The sequence below is a fragment of the Nerophis lumbriciformis genome, linkage group LG19, assembly GCF_033978685.3.
Source record: "Nerophis lumbriciformis linkage group LG19, RoL_Nlum_v2.1, whole genome shotgun sequence".
Taxonomy (NCBI): Eukaryota; Metazoa; Chordata; class Actinopteri; order Syngnathiformes; family Syngnathidae; genus Nerophis; species Nerophis lumbriciformis.
The window spans coordinates 30,257,807-30,281,935 of record NC_084566.2 but is presented as its reverse complement, the minus strand read 5'-3'; the positions used below and the strand labels follow the sequence as shown (position 1 = coordinate 30,281,935).

The 24,129-nt window shown below is 40.9% G+C and overlaps 1 protein-coding gene and 1 long non-coding RNA gene across 2 annotated transcripts; one reads left to right on the top strand and one right to left on the bottom strand.

Annotated features, from left to right (window-relative positions):
• The first annotated feature begins 228 nt into the window (after positions 1 to 228).
• LOC133618538 (leukotriene B4 receptor 1-like) lies at positions 229 to 18,019 on the top strand. The gene is made up of 5 exons (XM_061978999.1): positions 229 to 427; positions 10,924 to 11,503; positions 16,672 to 16,872; positions 17,048 to 17,091; positions 17,161 to 18,019. The coding sequence occupies exons 2-5, from the start codon at positions 10,925 to 10,927 to the stop codon at positions 17,411 to 17,413; spliced, it is 1,077 nt and encodes a 358-aa protein (XP_061834983.1). The 5' UTR covers positions 229 to 427; position 10,924; the 3' UTR covers positions 17,414 to 18,019.
• LOC133618540 (uncharacterized) lies at positions 18,009 to 22,329 on the bottom strand. The gene is made up of 3 exons (XR_009817310.1): positions 22,194 to 22,329; positions 19,161 to 19,195; positions 18,009 to 18,404 (listed from the first exon to the last, which is right to left on the bottom strand). It is a non-coding gene; the product is annotated as an uncharacterized lncRNA (long non-coding RNA).
• Between the last annotated feature and the right edge of the window lie 1,800 nt (positions 22,330 to 24,129).

Below are 24,129 nucleotides of genomic sequence, written 5' to 3'. Positions count from 1 at the left end.
TATTAATCAGTAACATACAGCTTACTAAAATTGTAATAAAGTTATCTTGACTTGAGTGGACATTTGCTGTATTGGTCACCAGGGGGGGATGCTGAGGTCTTCTGACTGTATGTCCATACAGTTAAGTTAACCTTCATGTATGTGACCCATTCTGACGCTGTTTGGAGCAGATAAAGTGAGGGCGTCACCTCCTGGGTGATTTTTGCACATTGCTATAATAACGAAAGTCATGAAGTATAGGGAAAGTAATGCACGCCTCTGCGTTGTGTGTGAGCTGCGTGTTGCAGCTTGTGGGGGCAGGATGTGATTCACTTTATGATGGACTGACCTGACAGACGGCGTCCCACAAGGGAGCAGGCGGAACAAGGAGCAACAAGCGAGGAGGCGAGGAATAGTTTTAATTTGACATACATTACATCCTGTCAAGGTCAGTGACTACTCATCTATTTGAAATAAATTATCCATAGCTTAACTCTGTCTTTGGTTTCTTTTAAACACGAAACTATGGCTTATTGTATTATTTATCTAATTATTAATGGGGTGATTTTCTTTAGAGAAGTATTTTGCGATATTTGTTGTTTTGTCGTTTATTTATAAGCGTACATATTTGTGCAAGGCTGTCCAAACAGAACTTACACATACATACATTTTGTGCATTAAAGACGAAAAAAGCAATCCAATGTAGGCAAACGTAAGCTATCTGAATAAAACATCTTAGCTCACCTTCTCATTTCAATGCATTTTCTTTATTTTCATGACTATTTACCTTGTAGATTGTCACTGAAGGCATCCAAACTATGACACCTGTGAAGTGAAAACCCTTTCAGGTGACTACCTCTTGAAGCTCATCGAGAGAATGCCAAGAGTGTGCAAAGCAGTAATCAGAGCAAAGGGTGGCTATTTTGAAGAAACTAGAATATAAAACATGTTTTCAGTTATTTCACCTTTTTTTTTTGTTAAGTACATAACTCCACATGTGTTCATTCATAGTTTTGATGCCTTCAGTGACAATCTACAATGTAGTCATGAAAATAAAGAAAACCCATTGAATGAAAGGTGTGTCCATGTACTATATATATATATATATATATATATATATATATATATATAAATAAAAAATATATATATATAAATAAAAAATATATATGTATATATATATATATATATAAAAAAAATATATATGTATATCTATATATTAAAAAAAAAATATATATATATACATTTATATATATATATATATATATATATATATATATATATATATATATATATATATATATATATATATATATATATATGTTTTTTTTTTGTTTGTTTGTTTTTTTTTTCTTTTCTTCCCAGGATATGCTGAGGTCCAATATTTTAAAAAAGTCAAGCCGTGGGCTAAAACTGTTTAGAATATTAACATGCTATAGGCAAAGCTATCATGACAAAACATCCATATCTTAGCTTTTGCATAATAGTTGACAACTCGAAAATTCCCGCAGAATTTTTGATGAGGCCTGCTATCTGTGCCCTTAACCTCTGGCCTGGGGTCGATCGAAGCCGGCATACTTCGAATATTTAAGTATCCAAAACCATGATTTTTTTTAGGTATAAACATACAAAATCAGCTAAAAATGCTAGCATTAAACATTAGCATGTTAACATTAGCATGCTGATATAAGCGACGTAAGCGTACTTCCAAGATGGCATTGAGCATCAAAATCCACGATTTTTAAAACACACAAATTTTGCTAAAAATGCTAGCATAAAACATAAGCACGCTTACCATGAATTGATTAACGTGGACCCCGACTTAAACAAGTTGAAAAACTTATTTGGGTGTTACCATTTGGTGGTCAATTGTACGGAATATGTACTGTACTGTGCAATCTACTAATATCAATCAATCAATCAATGTTTATTTATATAGCCCTAAATCACAATAAAAGTTTCAATCAATCAATCAATACGTTAACATGTTAACGGAAGCTAAAAAGCTAGCGTAAAAAAAAAAAATCAGCATGCCAACATTAGCATTTTAATATAAGAGATGTTAGCATCAAAATCTAAATTCGCTAAAAAGCTAGCCAAAATCGCTAGCATATCACAAACCATGATTTTTAGGTTCAAACCTAAAATGTTAGCATAACATTAGCATAAAACGTTACCATAAACTGTTAACATGCTAACGTTACCAGGCTAATATAACATATGTCAGCATACTTCCAAGAGGGCACCAAGGATAAAAAAAATGCGTGATTTTTAGGTTTAAACATACAAAGCCTGTTAACAGTAAGCATACTTGCTCGACAGCATACTTGGGCAAACAGCACTACCTGCGGGCGCAGGCCTCATTCTAATGGCCATCCGGCCAAAACCAAACATTAGAAGGCGTAAACCTTTAGCCAGGGATAAAACAGACAAGTGTGTGAACAAAATGATATATTAAACACAGAGCTACGTGAAAGTATGGCTGAGCAACAAGAAGAGGTCATCTCATTGCATACTACTGTGTCCTAGACTGACCATACGTCCTCTTTTCACCGGACATGTCCTCTTTTGCGGGCCTGTCCGGGCGGAGTTTCTTAAATGCCTCAAATGTCCGGCATTTTGAGTTAGGGTCGCATGCATTTTCAATGTGTCATGTGAGCAAGTTTTAATGTTGTAAATGTGATGTTTTATGTATTTGTTTACTGTTTTTAATGTAACCTTGCTGCTGCCCTCTTGGCCAGGTCTCCCTTGGAAAAGAGATCTTTGATCTCAATGGGATTTTACCTGGTTAAATAAAGGCTACTCCTCTCTGAGCTGCCATCTTACCGTGGTAGAGGAGTTTGCGTGTCCCAATGATCCTAGGAGCTATGTTGTCCGGGGGTTTCTATGCCCCCTGGTAGGGTCTCCCAAGGCAAACTGGTCCTAGGTGAGGGATCAGACAAAGAGCAGCTCGAAGACCTCGATGAAGAACAAACACAAAGGACCCAGATTTCCCTCGCCCGGACGCGGGTCACCGGGGCCCCCCTCTGGAGCCAGGCCCGGAGGTGGGGCACGATGGCGAGCGCCTGGTGGCCGGGCCTGTCCCCATGGGGCCCGGCCGGGCACAGCCCGAAGAGGCAACGTGGGTCCCCCCTCCAATGGGCTCACTACCCATAGCAGGGGCCATAGAGGTCGGGTGCAGTGTGAGCTGGGCGGCAGCCGAGGGCGGGGCGCTTGGCGGTCCGATCCGCGGCTATATAAGCTGGCTCTTGGGACGTGGAACGTCACTTCGCTGGGGGGGAAGGAGCCTGAGCTAGTGCGTGAGGTGGAGAAGTTCCGGCTAGATATAGTCGGACTCACTTCGACGCACAGCAAGGGCTCTGGAACCACTTCTCTTGAGAGGGGCTGGACTCTCTTCCACTCTGGCGTTGCCGGCAGTGAGAGGCAACGGGCTGGGGTGGCAATTCTTGTTGCCCCTCGGCTCAAAGCCTGCACGTTGGAGTTCAACCCGGTGGACGAGAGGGTAGCTTCCCTCCGCCTTCGGGTGGGGGGACGGGTCCTGACTGTTGTTTGCGTTTACGCGCCAAACGGCAGCTCAGAGTACCCACCCTTTTTGGATTCACTCGAGGGAGTACTGGAGAGTGCTCCCCCGGGTGATTTCCTCGTTCTACTGGGGGACTTCAACGCTCATGTTGGCAGCGACAATGAAACCTGGAGAGGTGTGATTGGGAAGAATGGCCGCCCGGATCTGAACCCGAGTGGTGTTCTGTTATTGGACTTTTGTGCTCGTCACAGATTGTCGATAACAAACACCATGTTCAAACATAAGGGTGTCCATATGTGCACTTGGCACCAGGACACCCTAGGCCGCAGTTCCATGATCGACTTTGTAGTTGTGTCATCGGATTTGCGGTCTCATGTTTTGGACACTCGGGTGAAGAGAGGGGCAGAGCTTTCTACCGATCACCACCTGGTGGTGAGTTGGCTGCGATGGTGGGGGAGGATGCCGGACAGACCTGGCAGGCCCAAACGCATTGTGAGGGTTTGCTGGGAACGCCTGGCAGAGTCTCCTGTCAGAGAGAGTTTCAATTCCCACCTCCGGAAGAACTTTGAACATGTCACGAGGGAGGTGCTGGACATTGAGTCCGAGTGGACGATGTTCCGTACCTCTGTTGTCGAGGCGGCCGATTGGAGCTGTGGCCGCAAGGTAGTTGGTGCCTGTCGTGGCGGTAATCCTAGAACCCGTTGGTGGACGCCGGCGGTGAGGGATGCCGTCAGGCTGAAGAAGGCGTCCTATCGGGTTCTTTTGGCTCATGGGACTCCTGAGGCAGCAGACAGGTACCGACAGGCCAAGCGGTGTGCGGCTTCAGCGGTCGCGGAGGCAAAAACTCGGACATGGGAGGAGTTCGGGGAGGCCATGGAAAAAAACTTCCGGACGGCTTTGAAGCAATTCTGGACCACCATCCGCCGCCTCAGGAAGGGGAGGCAGTGCAGTGTCAACACCGTGTATGATGGTGCTCTGCTAACCTCGACTGCGGATGTTGTGGATCGGTGGAGGGAATACTTCGAAGACCTCCTCAATCCTACCAGCACGTCTTCCTATGAGGAAGCAGGGCCTGGGGAATCTGTGGTGGGCTCTCCTATTTCTGGGGCTGAGGTTGCCGAGGTTGTTAAAAAGCTCCTCGGTGGCAAGGCCCCGGGGGTGGATGAGATCCGCCCGGAGTTCCTTAAGGCTCTGGATGTTGTGGGGCTGTCTTGGTTGACAAGACTCTGCAACATCGCGTGGACATCGGGGGCGGTACCTCTGGATTGGCAGACCGGGGTGGTGGTTCCTCTCTTTAAGAAGGGGAACCGGAGGGTGTGTTCCAACTATCGTGGGATCACACTCCTCAGCCTTCCCAGTAAGGTCTATTCAGGTGTACTGGAGAGGAGGCTACGCCGGATAGTCGAACCTCGGATTCAGGAGGAACAGTGTGATTTTCGTCCTGGTCGTGGAACTGTGGACCAGCTCTATACTCTCGGCAGGGTCCTTGAGGGTGCATGGGAGTTTGCCCAACCAGTCTACATGTGCTTTGTGGACTTGGAGAAGGCATTCGACCGTGTACCCCGGGAAGTCCTGTGGGGAGTGCTCAGAGAGTATGGGGTAACGGACTGTCTTATTGTGGCAGTTCGCTCCCTGTATAATCAGTGCCAGAGCTTGGTCCGCATTGCCGGCAGTAAGTCGGACACGTTTCCAGTGAGGGTTGGACTCCGCCAAGGCTGCCCTTTGTCACCGATTCTGTTCATAACCTTTATGGACAGAATTTCTAGACGCAGTCAAGGCGTTGAGGGAATCCGGTTTGGTGGCTGCAGGATTAGGTCTCTGCTATTTGCAGATGATGTGGTCCTGATGGCTTCCTCTGGCCAAGATCTTCAGCTCTCGCTGGATCGGTTCGCAGCAGAGTGTGAAGCGACTGGGATGGGAATCAGCACCTCCAAGTCCGAGTCCATGGTTCTCTCCCGGAAAAGGGTGGAGTGCCATCTCCGGGTTGGGGAGGAGATCTTGTCCCAAGTGGAGGAGTTCAAGTACCTCGGAGTCTTGTTCACGAGTGGGGGAAAAGTGGATCGTGAGATCGACAGGCGGATCGGTGCGGCATCTTCAGTAATGCGGACGCTGTATCAATCCGTTGTGGTGAAGAAGGAGCTGAGCCGGAAGGCAAAGCTCTCGATTTACCGGTCGATCTACGTTCCCATCCTCACCTATGGTCATGAGCTTTGGGTCATGACCGAAAGGACAAGATCACGGGTACAAGCGGCCGAAATGAGTTTCCTCCGCCGAGTGGCGGGGCTCTCCCTTAGAGATAGGGTGAGAAGCTCTGTCATTCGGGGGGAGCTCAAAGTAAAGCCGCTGCTCCTCCACATCGAGAGGAGCCAGATGAGGTGGTTCGGGCATCTGGTCAGGATGCCACCCGAACGCCTCCCTAGGAAGGTGTTTCGGGCACGTCCGACCGGTAGGAGGCCACGGGGAAGACCCAGGACACGCTGGGAAGACTATGTCTCCCGGCTGGCCTGGGAACGCCTCGGGATCCCCCGGGAGGAGCTGGACGAAGTGGCTGGGGAGAGGGAAGTCTGGGCTTCCCTGCTTAAGCTGCTGCCCCCGCGACCCGACCTCGGATAAGCGGAAGAAGATGGATGGATGGAAATAAAGGCTAATAATAATAATAATAAATGTACGTTCAGGGTTAAGAAGAGGTTAAAAACAAAACAAATTGTGCACGCAGCAGCATTCGTGAGGGAGGGGCAGAGACAGAGAGAGCGAGAGAGTTATGATAAACGCGCATGCGTCGCCAGGCTCTGCTTTTTATCTATAGATTTATCAGATTTAATTGTTTATTATCTATAGCAGGGGTGTCAAAAGTGTGCCCCGGAGGCCATTTGCGGCCCACAGCTAATGTTTTAAAGGCCCACGGCACATTCTAAAAATACTATTAAAATAAACAAAAACATAAAAGTGAAATAAAAAAGCTTAAAGGTGAAATGTAATTTAGCAAAAGTTGCAATGTTGACTAATAAAACAAAGCTGTTTTTTTTTCTTTCAAACTGTCATTGCTCAAAACATAATATTGAATCAAAATCAATGTTATTATGAATTATTGACCTAGCCAAGGTTCCCATTACTTCACATCAAATATTCCACTAAGAAAAATATTTTTGGTGGAAGATTTTGCACATTTTGTGTTTGCCATAAAAAAACAGTTTTGTTTGACAAAAAGGGCAAAAAATAAATAAACAAACAAAAAAACAACATAAAAAAAACAAACATTTTGAAATGAGGGATAGATCTGAAGTTGATGTAGACTCCAGAGATTTAAGCGTTAAATATAAAATGTATGTATGCCCTGGCACACCATTATCATCATTTCATGACTGAAGCAAAACACTTTTTACACTTTTATACTGAAATAAATACACCTAGGACTTATTAAACAAAAACATAGAAAACACTACCAGCAGCGGTAAAGTTTAGATCCATGAAGGAAAGAAGAAAGTGAATGAATGTTTATAACTGAATACATTAACATATGCAAAAATATGGGTTTTCTTTTTTTATTATTTTTTTTATATGTATTAAGTAACGTTTATGACAACCTTTTTCCAAAACACAATATAGAATGTGAGATATAACAGGATAATGCATACATTTATCTTTTTTCTTTTTCAAAACGCTTACAAAAATGTTACTGTGGGACCCCATTTTTATGACTTGAGTCCCTGGGACCCCATTTTGAACAGAGGAGAAAAAATGCTTTATTTAAATAAATATATTATTTATAAAGCAAGTTCAAGTATCATTGGAAAATGTTCAACTAGTCCCGGCTATGGCACGCATATACAGTATGTGTCCTCTTTTTGGGATTTCAGAATATGGTCAGCCTAGTGTCTTGAAAAAAGTGAATGGATAAAGTGGTGTACCAATTTAATGGGCCCATGAGTACCTAATCAAAGGGCCTCATAGGGATCATTTTCCTGAATAACGTCGCCACGGTAACAGGAATTTTCCCCAAAATTAAGTACTGCTGTAACCAGCATTGAGACCTTTCTGACTTTACAAGATTTGTATGGGTTTGCTCGTCGGTTCGTCTCGTATTATTCACGATAGATTAAGCGCTCGCGTCGCAGCAGACCCATAATTAAAGAAAACAAATAATACATCACATCAGGCATCTGGTCAGGATGCCACCCGATCGCCTCCCTCGGGAGGTGTTTAGGGCACGTCCGACCGGTAGGAGGCCACGGGGAAGACCCAGGACACGTTGGGAAGACTATGTCTTCCGGCTGGCCTGGGAACGCCTCGGGATCCCCCGGGAGGAGCTGGACGAAGTGGCTGGGGAGAGGGAAGTCTGGGCTTCCCTGCTTGGGCTGCTGCCCCCGCGACCCGACCTCGGATAAGCGGAAGAAGATGGATGGATGGATGGACATCACATCAAAAATGAATACATTTTTAAAATAGAGAGTAGGGCTGCGGCGATTATTCATTTTCGAAATTGACTAATCTATCGATTATGTTGTTCGATTAATAAAACACTTTACAGCAGGGATATTATTTCATTGTTTAGATGTCACAGTTCCAGAAAGCTAAGGATGGAGGTGGGTGGGGGACTTCACCCGTCACCATTAGTCCTATTTTGTATATTCCGGAGAACCAACATCCTCTACAGCGGTGTTTTTCAACCACTCTAGTGTGCCGTGAGATACAGTCTGATGTGCCGTGGGAGATGATGTCATTCCACCTATTTGGGTTAAAAATATTTTTGCAAACCAGTAATTATAATCGGCAAATATTGTGCCGTTGTTGAGTGTCGGTGCTGTCTAGAGCTCGGCAGAGTAACCGTGTAATACTCTTCCATATCAGTAGGTGGCAGCCGGTAGCTAATTGCTTTGTAGACGTCGGAAACAGCGGGAGGCAGTGTGCAGGTAAAAAGGTACCTAATGCTTAACTCAAAAATAAACAAAAGGTGAGTGCCCCTAAGAAAAGGCATTGAAGCTTAGGGAAGGCTATGCAGAACGAAACTAAAACTGAACTGGCTACAAAGTAAACAAAAACAGAATGCTGGACGACAGCAAAGACTTACTGTGGAGCAAAGACAGCGTCCACAATGTACATCCCAACATGACATGACAGTCAACAATGTCCCCACAAAGAAGGATAAAAACTGAAATATTCTTGATTGGTAAAACAAAGTAAATGCGGGAAATATCGCTCAAAGGAAGACCAGAAACTGCTACGGTAAAATACCAAAAAAAAGACAAAAAGCCACCAAAATAGAAGCGCAAGACAAGAACTAAAACACTACACACAGGAAAACAGCAACAAACTCAATATAAGTCAGGGCGTGATGTGACAGGTGGTGACAGTACACCTACTTTGAGACAAGAGCTATATTGATGCATGCTTGGTTATGGTTTAAAGTCATATCCAACAATTGTGACAACGACTTTTTATAGTCAATATCGGCTGCTGAGTTTCATTTTTTAATGATTTCTGCTGGTAGTGTGCCTCTGGATTTTTTCAATTAAAATATTGTGCCTTAGCTCAAAAAAGGTTGAAAAACACGGCTATAGTACACTCTAAGGCAATGATTCTGTTTTATAGCACCGACTTGTTCAGGTTGTGCAGAGTCGTTCTAGTTGAATTTAAAGACAAACGGGTAGTGCTGCTGAGACGTGTTATAGCACGCCGAGCTGCAGGCTCTGTGGGAATATTTGCGCAGCAGCGTCAGGCTGTTTATGCACCTTTATCGGCGGAACAGTTTGCTAGAGTGTCGTTACCTTTTTCTAAATGAATTTCCAACCAGACAAACTTTGTTTGAGAACCCGTGTAATGGGAACAAAATGCCTTCTTTTGGATCAGCCCCTTAATAGATGTCATGTGGTCTACATTTTATTTTCCTTATTTCTAATGGGGTAAATGAATCCAAATACCAACAAATTAAAAGGTAAAAACCTTCCTACAGCAGATCATGTTCCAATTAATAGTATCCACTGTACTGTACTGATATGACCTTATTATCAGTCCCTACTAAGGTTGTACGATCTATTGGTACTAGTATAGTACCACGATACTAATGAATCATATTCGGTACTATACCGCCTCTAAAAAATACCGTCTCGTATGTTCACTATTTTATTTAAGGACAAAATTGCAATAAGAAACATATGTTTAATTTTTAGTCAAAATAAAGCCTATAATGCCATTTTTTGTGGTCACATTTATTTAGAAAAGTATCTAAATACATTTTGGTACTGGTACCAAAATATTGGTATAGGGACAACCCTAGTCCCTACACTGCAAAAAGACAGTGTTCAAAAACAAGAAAAACAAAACAAAAATTAGGGGTATTTTATTTGAACTAAGCAAAATCATCTGCCAATAGAACAAGAAAATTTGGCTTTCCAAAACAAGTAAATCTAATAATAATAAAGAATAAAACCTTACAACTGCAATAGGGTCCTCTGTCCCAAAAGGGACATTGCGGTCCTCAATGAACCCCAAAATACCTTAAAATAAGTATATTCTTACTAATAACAACTGTACTACTATGAGAGTACGTATTTTCTATTGCTTCATTGAAAATAAAACAGCAAAGTCCATTTGGCTGTCATGTTTTAATTATGAGACACAATTATGTCAAAATCATGATTTTTTTTTTCATGCTTGAAGTAAGAAATTATTACTTTAAAAAAGTAGTTTTATACTTGTGAGTGTTGATGACAGCTTTGCATCAGTTGATATTCTAGTTTCAAGCATGTTTTACTCAATATACGGTAGGTCGTAAAATCTCAGCAACAAGCTGTAATATCTTACTGAGATCATTTAGGACCAAAACACTTAAAACAAGTAAAACACTAACATAAAATCTGCTTAGTGAGAAGAATTATATTATCAGACAGAAAATAAGCAAATATCACCCTTATTTGAGATATTTAATCTTACTTAGATTTCAGTTTTTGCAGTGTACAAATCATGTTTTTTTTTTTACGTTTACATGTTGCGGTTAATAGTATTCTATCTTTATTTGTCGTTATTTAAAATTCTCTGAATAAATTATGTGATAATGTTCATCAGTCAACTCATTGGTGTTAATTTTCAATCTATCAAGATAAAAAAAAATATTAAAATCAAATCAAAGTATGTTATTTATGTAGTTAGATCATTTTCCTTAACTCATGTGGTTTATGTTGTACATATGGAGCATCATCTACAAAGATACAAAGAATTGCTATTATGACATCTAGTGGACACATTTAGAACAGCAGTTTCTTTCATTCCAAAATTTCAGGTACATTTTTATACTTAGCAAACGTATCCCGAGGGCCGGATAAAACCTGTTCGCGGGCCTGATTCGGCCCTTGAACACCCCTGGGTTAAGCAAATAGTGAGTTTTAAAGATGTCCTCCTTACCTTGGATGGGATGACTCTCGTTCTAGCATGTTCAACATGAGCGACACCCTCAGGAGCTCGACGGACGGAGACAAGAGTCTGGAGGACGACAGCGTAGTGAGCAACGACTTCACCACCACGGCGGGCGCCCTCATCCTGGGCCTGGTCTTTCTGCTGGGTGTGCCCGGCAACCTCTTCATCGTGTGGAGCATCCTGGCCCGCGCTCGCCGCCGCTCCGTCACCACCTTGCTCATCCTCAACCTGGCGTGCGCCGACGGCTTCCTCATGGCGCTCACGGTCTTCTTCATCGTCTACCTGGCCAAGCAGTCGTGGGTGTTCGGCACGGCCATGTGCAAGGGCCTCTTCTACCTGTGCAACGTCAACATGTACGCCTCCATCTTCCTCATCACCCTGATGAGCGTGCACCGGCTGGTGGTGGTGATCTTGCCCAAGAAGTTGTCGGCCAGGGTCAGTCGGAAGGTGGTAAGGCGCGTCATACTGGGAATGTGGCTGCTGGTGGCCGCCATCGCCCTGCCCTCGTTGATCTTCAGAGACGTGCGGGAAGACAAAGACGAGAGGAATAAGACCAGGCTGGTGTGTGCGCCCAACCATACGCTGCCGACCTACGTAAGCAACACAATCATCACCTCCACCCATTCATTCTTCCTATACTACACTGCAAAAAGTCAGTGTTCAAAAACAAGAAAAAAAAAAATACAAAAATTAGGGGTATTTTATTTGAACTAAGCAAAATTATCTGCCAATAAAACAAGAAAATTTGGCTTGTCAAGACTTTCCATCCATCCATCCATTTTCTACCGCTTATTCCCTTTGGGGTCGCGGGGGGCGCTGGAGCCTATCTCAGCTACAATCGGGCGGAAGGCGGGGTACACCCTGGACAAGTCGCCACCTCATCGCAGGGCCAACACAGATAGACAGACAACATTCACACTCACATTCACACACTAGGGCCAATTTAGTGTTGCCAATCAACTTATCCCCTGGTGCATGTCTTTGGAAGTGGGAGGAAGCCGGAGTACCCGGAGGGAACCCACGCAGTCACGGGGAGAACATGCAAACTCCACACAGAAAGATCCCGAGCCCGGGATTGAACCCAGGACCTTCGTATTGTGAGGCAGATGCACTAACCCCTCTGCCACCGTGAAGCCGTCAAGACTTTCCCAAACAAGTAAAATTAGCTAACCTCAATAAAACCAAAACTACGGTACCTTAAAATAAGTACATTCTCACTAATAACTGTACTACTATAGGAGTACCGTATTTTCCGCACTATAAACCTCCAATTTTCTCAAAAGCTGACAGTGCTCCTTATAATCAGGTGCGCCTTATATATGGACCAATATTGAGCCACAATAGGTCTCGCAACTACGGTAAGCAGCCGCCGACTTCATTTTCCCCCGTAGAAGAAGCGCGTGGTGCATGCTGGGATATATGACTGCGCGAGGCGTGCCGTTTTATTTACATTTGTGTGTTTGTGTAAAGACCCCAAAAAGACCCCAGCCTCTACTGTAGCGTCTATTCTATGCGCCTTATAATGCGGTGCGCCTTATATATGAACAAAGTTTTAAAATAGGCCATTCATTGAAGGTGCGCCTTATAATCCGGTGCGCCTTATATATGAACAAAGTTTTAAAATAGGCCATTCAATGAATGTGCGCCTTATAATGTGGAAAATACGGTACGTATGTTCTATTGTTTCATAGAAAACAAAAAAGCAAAGTCCATTTAGCTGTCATCTGTTTTAATTATGAGACACAATTGTGTCAAAGTCATGATTTTGTTTTTTTCATACTTGAAATAAGAAAGTATTACTTTAAAAAAGTAGTTTCATACTTGATGACACAGCTTTGCAACAGTCGATATTCTAGTTTCAAGCATGTTTTACTCAATATAGGTCATCAAATCTCAGCAACAAGCTGTAATATCTTACTGAGATCATTTAGGACCAAAACCCTTAAAACAAGTAAAACACTCTAACATAAAATCTGCTTAGTGAGAAGAATTATCTTATCAGAAAATAAGCAAATATCACCCTTACTTGATATATTTAATCTTACTGAGATTTCAGTTTTTGCAGTAGTGTACCAAGTACTGCACTGCAAAAAGTCAGTGTTTAAAAACAAGAAGAAAATATATAAAAATTAGGGGTATTTTATTTGAACTAAGCAAAATTATCTGCCAATAGAACAAGAAAATTTGGCTTGTCAAGACTTTCCAAAACAAGTTAAATTAGCTAACCTCAATGAACCCAAAATACCTTAAAATAAGTATATTCTCACTAATAAGTGCACTTTTCTTGCTAGAAAAAAAAGAGACCTTTTGCTCAATATGTTGAAAAATATTCTTAAATTAAGTAAATGCTAGTGCCATCTTGACATAATGATATGAGCTCGGCATCATGATTTTTTTTTTCATGCTTGAAGTAAGAAATTATTACTTTAAAAAAGTAGTTTTATACTTGTGAGTGTTGATGACACAGCTTTGCAACAGTTGATATTTTAGTTTCAAGCATGTTTTACTCAATATAGGTCATCAAATCTCAGCAACAAGCTGTAATATCTTACTGAGATCATTTAGGACCAAAACCCTTAAAACAAGTAAAACACTCAAACATAAAATCTGCTTAGTGAGAAGAATTATCTTATCAGACAGAAAATAAGCAAATATCACCCTTATTTGAGATATTTAATCTTACTGAGATTTCAGTTTTTGCAGTGTACCAAGTACCGTATTTTTCGGACTATAAGTCGCAGTTTTTTTCATAGTTTGGCCGGGGGTGCGACTTATACTCAGGAGCGACTTATGTGTGAAATTATTAACACATTACCGTAAAATATCAAATAATATTATTTAGCTCATTCACCTAAGAGACTAGACGTATAAGATTTCATGGGATTTAGCGATTAGGAGTGACAGATTGTTTGGTAAACGTATAGCATGTTCTATATGTTATAGTTATTTGAATTACTCTTACCATAATATGTTACGTTAACATACCAGGCACGTTCTCAGTTGGTTATTTATGCCTCATATAATGTACACTTATTCAGCCTGTTGTTCACTATTCTTGATTTATTTTAAATTGCCTTTCAAATGTCTATTCTTGGTGTTGGGTTTTATCAAAAAATGTCCCCAAAAAATGCGACTTATGTTTTTTTCCTTCTTTATTATGCATTTTCGGCCGCTGCGACTTATACTCCGGAGCGACTTATACTCCAAAAAATACGGTACTTATGCACATGTGATTTTTTTAAGTTATTTTTTCAAATACAACATTTTTACATTGTCATTAGGGGCCATTGTCTGTACAATTTTGAGGACAAAAAGTAATGTATCTGTAAGCTTTTTCTACTTACAGTCCCACAGATTCACACTGGAAGCCAGTTGCGCAGAATTGACAGGGTTTAATATGGTTTTTGAAGTTCTCCAATATGTACTTTTGTTGACTTTTCAGTCGCTCCAATCCTCCTCCTGCACCCGGCCGCTCACTGTTAAAGACAACAGATGATTAGTTTAACACGTACCACCTGGGCAAACTAATCATCTGCCAGCTGTGTCTCGCCGTCAGCACATGCCACGCCCCCGTCTGATGGCACTCTGTTTTCAGCACTATGGACAGAGGCGTTGACCTTTACTCCTGCAGCGCGCTGATCACAATCCCCTTTCCCAGTATCTATTTTGGAATAAGGCTGCAACTTAAAATGTTGAAAAAGTGAAGCGTTGTGAATACTTTCAGGATGCACGGTATAACAGCAAACCAGCTGTATGTGTACCGGTTTTATTAAACCAGTGTTTCTAACAAATTCATTTATTTGTGGCGGTACAAAGACACAAATGCATTTAGCGCTACCGGCTTGCTCTCGCTCATGAACACATAACATATCTGGTCTGCCAGAGAAGAGAGTTTTGCCAGCTCAGTGGCTTTGTCGCTATGTTTAGCGAGTAATCAGACACTTCAAGGTGCTCTTTTTCCCAAAAGAAGCTACCGGCAATAAATGGAGTGGAGACTTTAGAAGCGAACAGATCACTCTTCTCAGAGAGCACTGACTCTGCACCATTCTAAAAAGCACTCTGTGTTGTGGAATTAAAAAAAAGTTGACAATTAAGTCAACTACTGCTCCACACCACCGCACAGATTGCTGTTGTGTGGAAAACCCTGTAAACTATATTGAAGACATTTCATGGCAATTTATTACGATTATCGTACATTTTGTAAATATCAAACAACTTAAGAGATTCTATTCACCTGAAGTATGTGTTTTCCATCCATCCATTTTCTACCGCTTGTCCCTTTTGGGGTCGCGGGGGGTGCTGGAGCCTATCTCAACTGCATTCGGGCGGAAGGCAGGGTTCATAAACTGTAAAGACAATTTATTTTAAAAAAAACCAAAAAACTTACCTACATGTTTTGAAAACAGGACAAAAGAGACTTTGGTGTGCACAGCATACTTACGTAAACATACTTACACAATTAGGTCTTCAACAATTATTCAACACGCAAGCAGTGAAAACACTTTGACAAATCTTAACGTACATGTTTTATTATTTCTATTTTTTTACTACATTGATGCACCTTTGATGAGACGTAGATGTATTTTATTACCATAAAATACAGCTATACCTACAAATGCTTGTAAACATCGAAGTAATCGTCATTTAGAGAGTAAGATATGTATTTTTACAAACACTTAAAAAAAAGGTGATGGATCCAACACTGAAGGTAATTGTACATGTACGGTACTACATTTGGATTCAAGTCCCGGCAGTGATAAATAATAAACAGGCAATTAAAAAACTAAGACAATAACATAAGTGTTAAGTTAAAGTACCAATGATTGTCTCACACACGTTTGTGAACTTTTAACACAGTTTAGTCTTTGACATAGGCAATGACAATTGGAAGTCTTGCAAATTTAACGTATATTTTATATACATTAAATACAAATTGACGATAACGTGTACATTGGCTTCTTGAGCTAATGTTAACATTTTAAAGTTGTGGCAAATATAAAACACAATTTAGTCTTCGACAAAGCTAACAGTAATAGTTTTAGTTCATCAATTTTCTACCGCTTGTCCTTCTCGGGATGGCACGGAGGCTGGAGCCTATCCGCAGTACACCCTGGACAAGTCGCCATTTAATCGCAGGGCCAATACAGATAGACAAGTGTTCACACTCACTGACCAATTTATAGGTAGCCTATCAGCAGGTGCATATCTTTGGAGGTGAGAACGTTTAATGAAACAACTTTTTGTAAACATGAAATGTTGATGTCGAAAACAGTGAAAACAAGTTCAGTCTTCAGTGACTTTGTGATCATGTAAACCAGGGGTCCCCAAACTACGGCCCGCCCCTCTCCCCCTTCATCTTTTTCCATTTTCCATACATTTTTGAAAAAGCTCCAGAGAGCCGCATACGGCTCTAGAGCCGCGGGCTGCCGACCCCTGTCCTAGCCGCTCAGGCAAATCATATTGTCTAAAAATGAATTTTCCCATCAATAACGTGACAATGTTAAATGTTGATGAACATCAATGTTACTTGATGTTAAATGACAAAACGGATTAACTCGCTGGAATATAAAGACAATGTATTTATGTGTGTATTTATATATATATATCCATATATATATATATATATACAGCCCGGGCTGTATATAAAGTTTGGGGACCCCTGATGTAAACAAAGAATTTAGTATTCAATAATGTTAAGTTTTGGTCGACAACACTAAAGATCACTTGCGTTTTATGTAAAGAATGAATGTTATTGTTTGTAGGTCAGGTTTCAATACTCATTCGAGACTGTGGCGGGCTTCATCCTGCCCTACACCGTCATCATAATCAGCTATGTCCTCATCCTGAGACGTCTGCGAGAGACCAGGTTCCGCCGGAAAGTGCGCAGCGAGAACCTGATCCTGGCCATCGTGGTCATGTTCTGTCTCTTCTGGCTGCCGTACCACGTCATCAACATGATTCAGGTCTGGACTGTAGGGTTTACTCTGGCTCAGGGATGCCTAAAGTGGGCACCAGATTTGGTTTAAGTTGTTTTGATAAAGCTAACGGATATGCTTTTGCAATAGTGTCTTACCAAATGTAAATGGCCCCTTCGTTCTTCTTGGACTATATGCTGACAGTGTTATGTTGCAATTGAAGGTGGCCGCTGAGTGGTACAAGCCCGGGTCAAACACACGAGAATCGTGAGTAATAAAAATAAAGAACAGATGCTTGTATTTCTTACCCTTGATGACGTGACTGTCAACCCGCAGATTGGAGCGCATCTACCAGACAAGTCGTGCCATTACGTCAGCTCTGGCTTTCATCAGCAGCTGTGCCAATCCCGTGTTGTACACATTTGCTGGCAAGTCCTACATCAAGAAGAACGGCCTTGGCTTCATGGCCCGTCTCTTTGAGGGAACGTCGATGGACCAGACAGTCAAAAAGAACCGAGGGGCGGATAAGGGCAACATCAACCTCAGCAACGTGGACTCCAACACATCAGGAGGACAAAACGGCCGATGAGACCTAAGAGGAACTGAAAAGTGCTTCAGTGGAGCACACTAAAAATGACACTGCATGAGGAGTATGCACTGTATATGTTGGTTATGGAACAATAACCAATCAAAACAGACATGTTTGACAAAGCGGACTTCGAATAGGCAAGTTATCACTTAAGACATTTTGTTTTTCCAAGACATATTTTTTCCATAATGGATACTTTGTCGCAAGTGAACATACTTTGTAAAGGCATGTTCAGCTCTTGCATTGGAATCAAGATTGTTTATCTGAAGGAAGTAACCACTTTGCTATAAAGCCAGCTGTTTGCATTTTATTTTAGGGCTGGTGCTCAACAAAACCATTCAACACTATACTGTCGCTGTAGCATATTGCAGTTGCCGGTTACTTAACATTTATCTTTAATGTCAGATCAACTCACTTCCAAGGTGCCGAGACCAACTCAAACATTCCTCACTGCACAAAGGATGATTTTTCCTCATTTAAACCAAAGCATCAGTTATGCATGTTTTATTGGCACAAAGTTAAGAATGGTCTCTACATACTACGGTATACATGGAAGCTATTGGGAATCACATTTTAAAAATATCAATCACACAGGTTTCAGCACAATCAGATGTTTATTATATTTGCACAGAATAGTAATAACTGTGTAGTACACGTTACTTTACCACTTCTTTGAACAATGAAATACAATTTAAAAGTATGTTCTCAGTGACAACTTCTCAATTTAAAACTCGCCAAGGAATAATACAATTGAAAAACTAAGTATTTTCCCCTATAAAGACTGCGATAGAAAATGTAAAAAAAAAAAAAAAAAGCTGGGCAACAGGATTTACTCTCCTGTCATTCGTTAAATGATGCTGCCATCTGCTGACTACAACAGGCACGGACATTAAAGTTTAGTTACATGGATATTTTGTACACAATAAAACATTTGGTACTTGGTTTAAATCTACTCCGTTTTGATGAGCAGGATGCATCTTCGGCCCGTCACCTAAAAGACAAGTGGAATAAATTAGATGAAGCGTTATTTAAGCTATAAAAAAAACAAAACAGATTAAACATTTTCCCTGAGATACTTCCAAATTACAGTAACACCTTTTGCTAGCTTCCTGCAATGACTTCTTTGTCCTGTTATGTTCTGTCACTAAAGTATAATTTTCCAATAAATACATCATTACCACAGTGCTGGTGAGAAAACAAGTTTGGACAGTTTTGGTTGAAGGTAACCAGTCTTGGATTTTAAGTGTTTCAACCTGACAATACTCTTTGTTCTCTTTACACACATCTTAGGCCTTGTTCACAATGAAGGTCAATTCCGATGTTTGCCCATATTTGATTTGGTACATATTTGTTTCAAATATGCAAAAAACAATATGCGGCCAGCATCAAAATTTTTACGTGTCAACTTGAACGTTCCAATTCCGAATTCGACCCAGGCCTCTTGTGCATGGATATAAATCAGATATGAATCTGATTTAACTGCAGTCTGTTCAGGTCAGTTCATTCACCCATTACACCATGAAAAAGTCATAATTCTTCACCAAAATAGACTGTAGAATAGCTGACAAATGAACAGAAAGCAGGCGAAAATGTTTAAGGAACTGTTTCTACATTATTACTACAGACTATGAGACACCCTCTCCACAAAAGGTATTTACTCCATATTAGCACAGTTTGTGAATTTAGGCCTGCAAGTTACCACGGTAATGACATGTCTATAACTGCTACAATAAATAGTGCACCTCACCTGTGTACCAAACCTTGCGTTATAAGGTCCAAGATCTATAAAAAAAAAAAAAAAAAAAAAAAAGGCAAAAAAAAATTAAAACAAGTAAAACTTCATTTAAACATACTATAAGAGTTCATGACGTCAAACCAATCAGTGCAGTGAATAATAATCATCAGATTCAGGTGAAACACGGACTCACATGCAACTCATCATTGAAGGTTTGACTGATATGTCTACACTAAACCGGATAACCCCTTAAACGAATAATTTAGCCTAAGCCCTGTTTCAGCCACACTAAACTACAGTTTAAAGTCCCCCTCCTTGGATAATTTTTTACACGGGTAAGCGCGTCACGTATTTCGCTCTTAGCTTTGTATGGACCCATTGATCGTTTACAAACTGAGTTTGGAGAGGAAGTGACGCCAGAAAGAACGCGCCACAGCCAGCTTCATAATTAAGCGGTTTCGTAACTCGGAGCTAACCACTGGAAATATGAAGGAGAGTCATCCAGACATGCCCGTGTTTCTCCTTCTGTTCGAACAGACGCTTGTGGAAATCCCATGAATACCTTAAGAGAAAGCAATTGCAGCTATTTTAGATACAACACTTCTTAGACGGCAATAGAACTTTCGAATGTCCGGGGTCAGCTGTGATTCTACTTACCGAAAAACTTTGTCCATTTGTCGAAGGAGAGACAACGAGAACGCGAGCTCCCATGGATGTGATAAAAAAGGTAGTGCTTTGTATTACCTGGCCATCGAGGGAAGACTACGGAAAACGGCGAATGCTTTTGGACTGGCAAAGCAGACTTTCAGTTATAGTCCCCCAGGTATGTCGCGGGCTTGACGTCTAGGTCCAGTGTATACAGTCACCAAAAACGAACGGACAATGGCGGTAAAGGCAAAATAGTGAGGAGTGTCCTGACTAGATATCTAGATCCCGAGATTGATTGTTGTAAAATGTTCTTGGTCACATTGTGCACTTTTACATGTTTATTAAAGATTTGATGAATTTATGATGGCTCAGGTGGGATTCACGACAATGGGTCCCCACGGCACACTGGATTCCAGTTAATTGAAATACTACAACACTGGATATTGTTCAAATAAGTAAAAATTTAAGAACTCGCACAAAGCAACACTGGAGCCGACTATGACCTGCGCATTTTCCACGTGTTAGGTCGCGTTGAACCGGCGGGGGTCTTAAACGACTGTGTGCGGACAACGATAAGGTTATATGGGATTTACCCTGGATAACCTTAGCCGGATTAGTGTAAACGGGGCCTCAATATTAATACAAAATACATCAGACAAGTGGAGATCTCCAATATCGGCCGATAAATGATTTAAAATGTAATATCAGAAATGATCAGTATCGGTTTCAAAAAGTAAAATGTATGACTTTTTAAAACGCCGCTGTGTACACGGACGTAGGGAGAAGTACAGAGTGCCCTTAAAGGCACTGCCTTTGCGTGCCAGCCCAGTCACATAATATCTACGGCTTTTCACACACACACACAAGTGAATGCAAGGCATACTTGGTCATCTGCCATACAGGTCACACTGAGGGTGGGCGTATAAACAACTTTAACACTGTTACACATATGTGCCACACTGTGAACCCACACCAAACAAGAATGACAAACACATTTCGGGAGAACATCCGCACCGTAACACAACAGAACAAATACCCAGAACCCCTTGCAGCACTAACTCTTCCAGGACGCTACAATATACCCCCTCAACCTCTCCAGGAGAGCATGTCCTAAATTCCAAGCTGCTGTTTTGAGGCATGTTAAAAAAAATGCACTTTATGACTTCAATAATAAATATGGCAGTGCAATGTTGGCATTTTTTCCATAATTTGAGTTGATTTATTTTAGAAAACCTTGTTACATTGTTTAATGCATCCAGCGGGGCATCACAACAAAATTAGGCATAATAATGTGTTAAATCCCTGGCATTTATCATTTATTTATCATTTATGTGATTTGACCACAATGAAAAAGACTCCTGGTTTTTCACCAATTTAACATGCTAAAATTAACAAAGACAGCACCATTTGAAGAAAATATTTTAGTGTTTAAAGACATGAAAACATCACTAATAGAACATACCTTGCTTCAAGTTGTTTCATATGTTTTTGGCGTTTCGCATGTACTTCCAAAGCCTTGAAACCTCGTGATCCATAATCAATATTATCATGACACCACGTGCACAAAACCTTTCCGGGACGATCGATTTTCCGAATAAAACCACCGAACAAAGTCATAACTTCCGTCTTCCCAACAGTATCAGTGATTTCCCTTTCCATCCAGTCCCATCGAAACTTATTTTTGACATGTTTATCAATTTCTTTAACTCGTAAAGCGTCCTTTCTCTCGAGAACCGACATGTTCACATATGGAAAATGGCGGTAATAACCATTATGAATGATGACATTATTAACGTCATCATTCATAACAGATGTCCTGATTGGTCACAAGGAACATATCGACCAATCAACTACGGCGTAATATAAACTACGTCTCGAATCTTGATTTAGGGTCGGAAAAAAAAACGGAAAAACGGGAGATATTTTTTTTCTTTTCCCCCGAGATTAAAAAAGACGGAATTCCGACTTTAGACGGAAAAATCACATGCCTGTAAATCCACAACTGTATATATCGGTTGATATCGGAATCGGTAATTAAGAGTAAGGACAATACCGGCAAAAAAAGCCATTATCGGACATCTTGACATCATGCAGCAGGTGGCCCGAGTTCTATTAAGGGGAAAAAAGTACCACCCCGCCATTCACAAATTAGCGTAATTTAGAACATTCCAAACTAGTTTATATGGGGACTAATGTGCAATTTTAACTATTTTTTCTACACTCAGGTATTGTTGAAGGACTGCGAGGCGACACTTTAGCACCACGAGGTCGGCTAGCAAGGCAGGAAGCTAGCCAACAATTGAACACACTAAACGCCCCACACCAATACAATGGCTAGCAATAAATAATATACCTGTGAGTATTAAAGAGGGTCAATACCGTGCAATAATGGCTCACCAAAGAAAGTAAGTCCTCTACCATTGAGGAGAGGACGTCAGTGGTGCTTCAGCGAAAGCAAGGAAGAGAGGGTGTTGATGAAGTTGCGGTTCTATTTATTGCTTCATCAGTGTCACGTGACTTCCTGTCCTTCGCCCAACAATAAACTTCCGGGTAAGGAGCGGCCCACTTCCGGTGTAAATCATTACTTTTAAAAAAAGGCAGGCAACATTTTTTCTCCATAAATGTCGATTTATGAAAGTAAGGCCTACATTTTCTAATTGGCTTAATGGGTTACAATTATCAATCAAATCTTGGAGAATGATTTAAGAGTACAAAAGCCCTTATATTGATATCCTTGTTAAAAACATTTAAAGTGATTCAGGTAGCCGTTTTTTGTTTTGTTTTTTTTTTCCATATTTTTAAGTATTATTACTAGAGATATTGTCCAACTTTTAATTACCGATTCCGATATCAAACGATACCGATATATACAGTCGTCGAATTAACACATTATTATGCCTAATTTTGTTGTGATGCTCCGCTGGATGTATTAAACAATGTAACAAGGTTTTCCAAAATAAATCAACTCAAGTGATGGAAAAAAATGCCAACATGGAACTGCCATATTTATTATTGAAGTCACAAAGTGCATTATTATTTTTTAACATGCCTCAAAACAGCAGCTTGGAATTTGGGACATGCTTTCCCTGAGAGAGCATGAGAAGGTTGAGGTGGGCGGGTGTATATTATAGCGTCCCGGAAGAGTTAGTGCTGCAAGGGGTTCTGGGTATTTGTGCTGTTGTGTTTATGTTGTGTTACGGTACGGATGTTCTCCCGAAATGTGTTTGTCATTCTTGTTTGGTGTGGGTTCACAGTGTGGCGCATATTTGTAACAGTGTTAAAGTTGTTTATATGGCCACCCTCAGTGTGACCTGTATGGCTGTTGACCAATTCACTTGCGTGTGTGAAAAGCCGTAGATATTATGTGATTTGGCCGGCATGCAAAGGCAGTGCCTTTAAGGTTTATTGGCGCTCTGTACTTCTCCCTACGTCTGTGTACTCAGCGGTGTTTTAAAAAGTCATAAATTGTACTTTTTGAAACCGATACCGATAATTTCTGATATTACATTTTGAAGCATTTATCGGCCGATAATATCGGCAGTCCGATATTATCGGACATCTCTAATCACAATGGCTCTTTCATTTTTCTGTATTCTGTATTTGGTGGAAAGCGTTTGGATGGCCCAAGTCTTATATCTTGATATTCAGTTTTTGGATAACTGAATATTACATTAAGAAAACCAAATCAATACAGTTCCATTTGTTCTTTACTGTAATTGCACAATAATCTTAAAAAGCTGTTGCAATACAAATGCTAGTACATTTTTGGAATGATACTTTATTAGAGATGTCGATAAATGCTTTAAAATGTAATATCGGAAATGATCGGTATCGGTTTCAAGAAGTAAAATTAATGACTTTTTAAAACGCCGCTATACGGAGCGGTACATATTCGGTAAAACACGGACGTCCAGTATACTCTGGACTGAAGCTGTGTGCCTTCATTGTTTTTGTAGCTGTTGTTTTGAGGCATCTTTAAAAAAAATAAAAAATAATGCACTTTGTGTAAGTCAAAGTATAGTATTTCCCATAGTTGTAGTGGGTATCAGGAGTATCTCAGGGAGAGCATGTCCCAAATTCTAAGCTGTTTTGAGGCATGTTAAAAAAAATAATGCACTATGTGACTTCAATAATAAATATGGCAGTGCCATGTCGGCACTTTTTTCCATAATTGGAGTTGAAGTTGTTCTCTTATTTTGGAAAACCTTGTTTTTGATTGATTGATTGAAACTTGTATTAGTAGATTGCACAGTACAGTACATATTCCGTACAATTGACCACTAAATGGTAACACCCGAATAAGTTTGTCAACTTGCTTAGTCCACGTTAATCA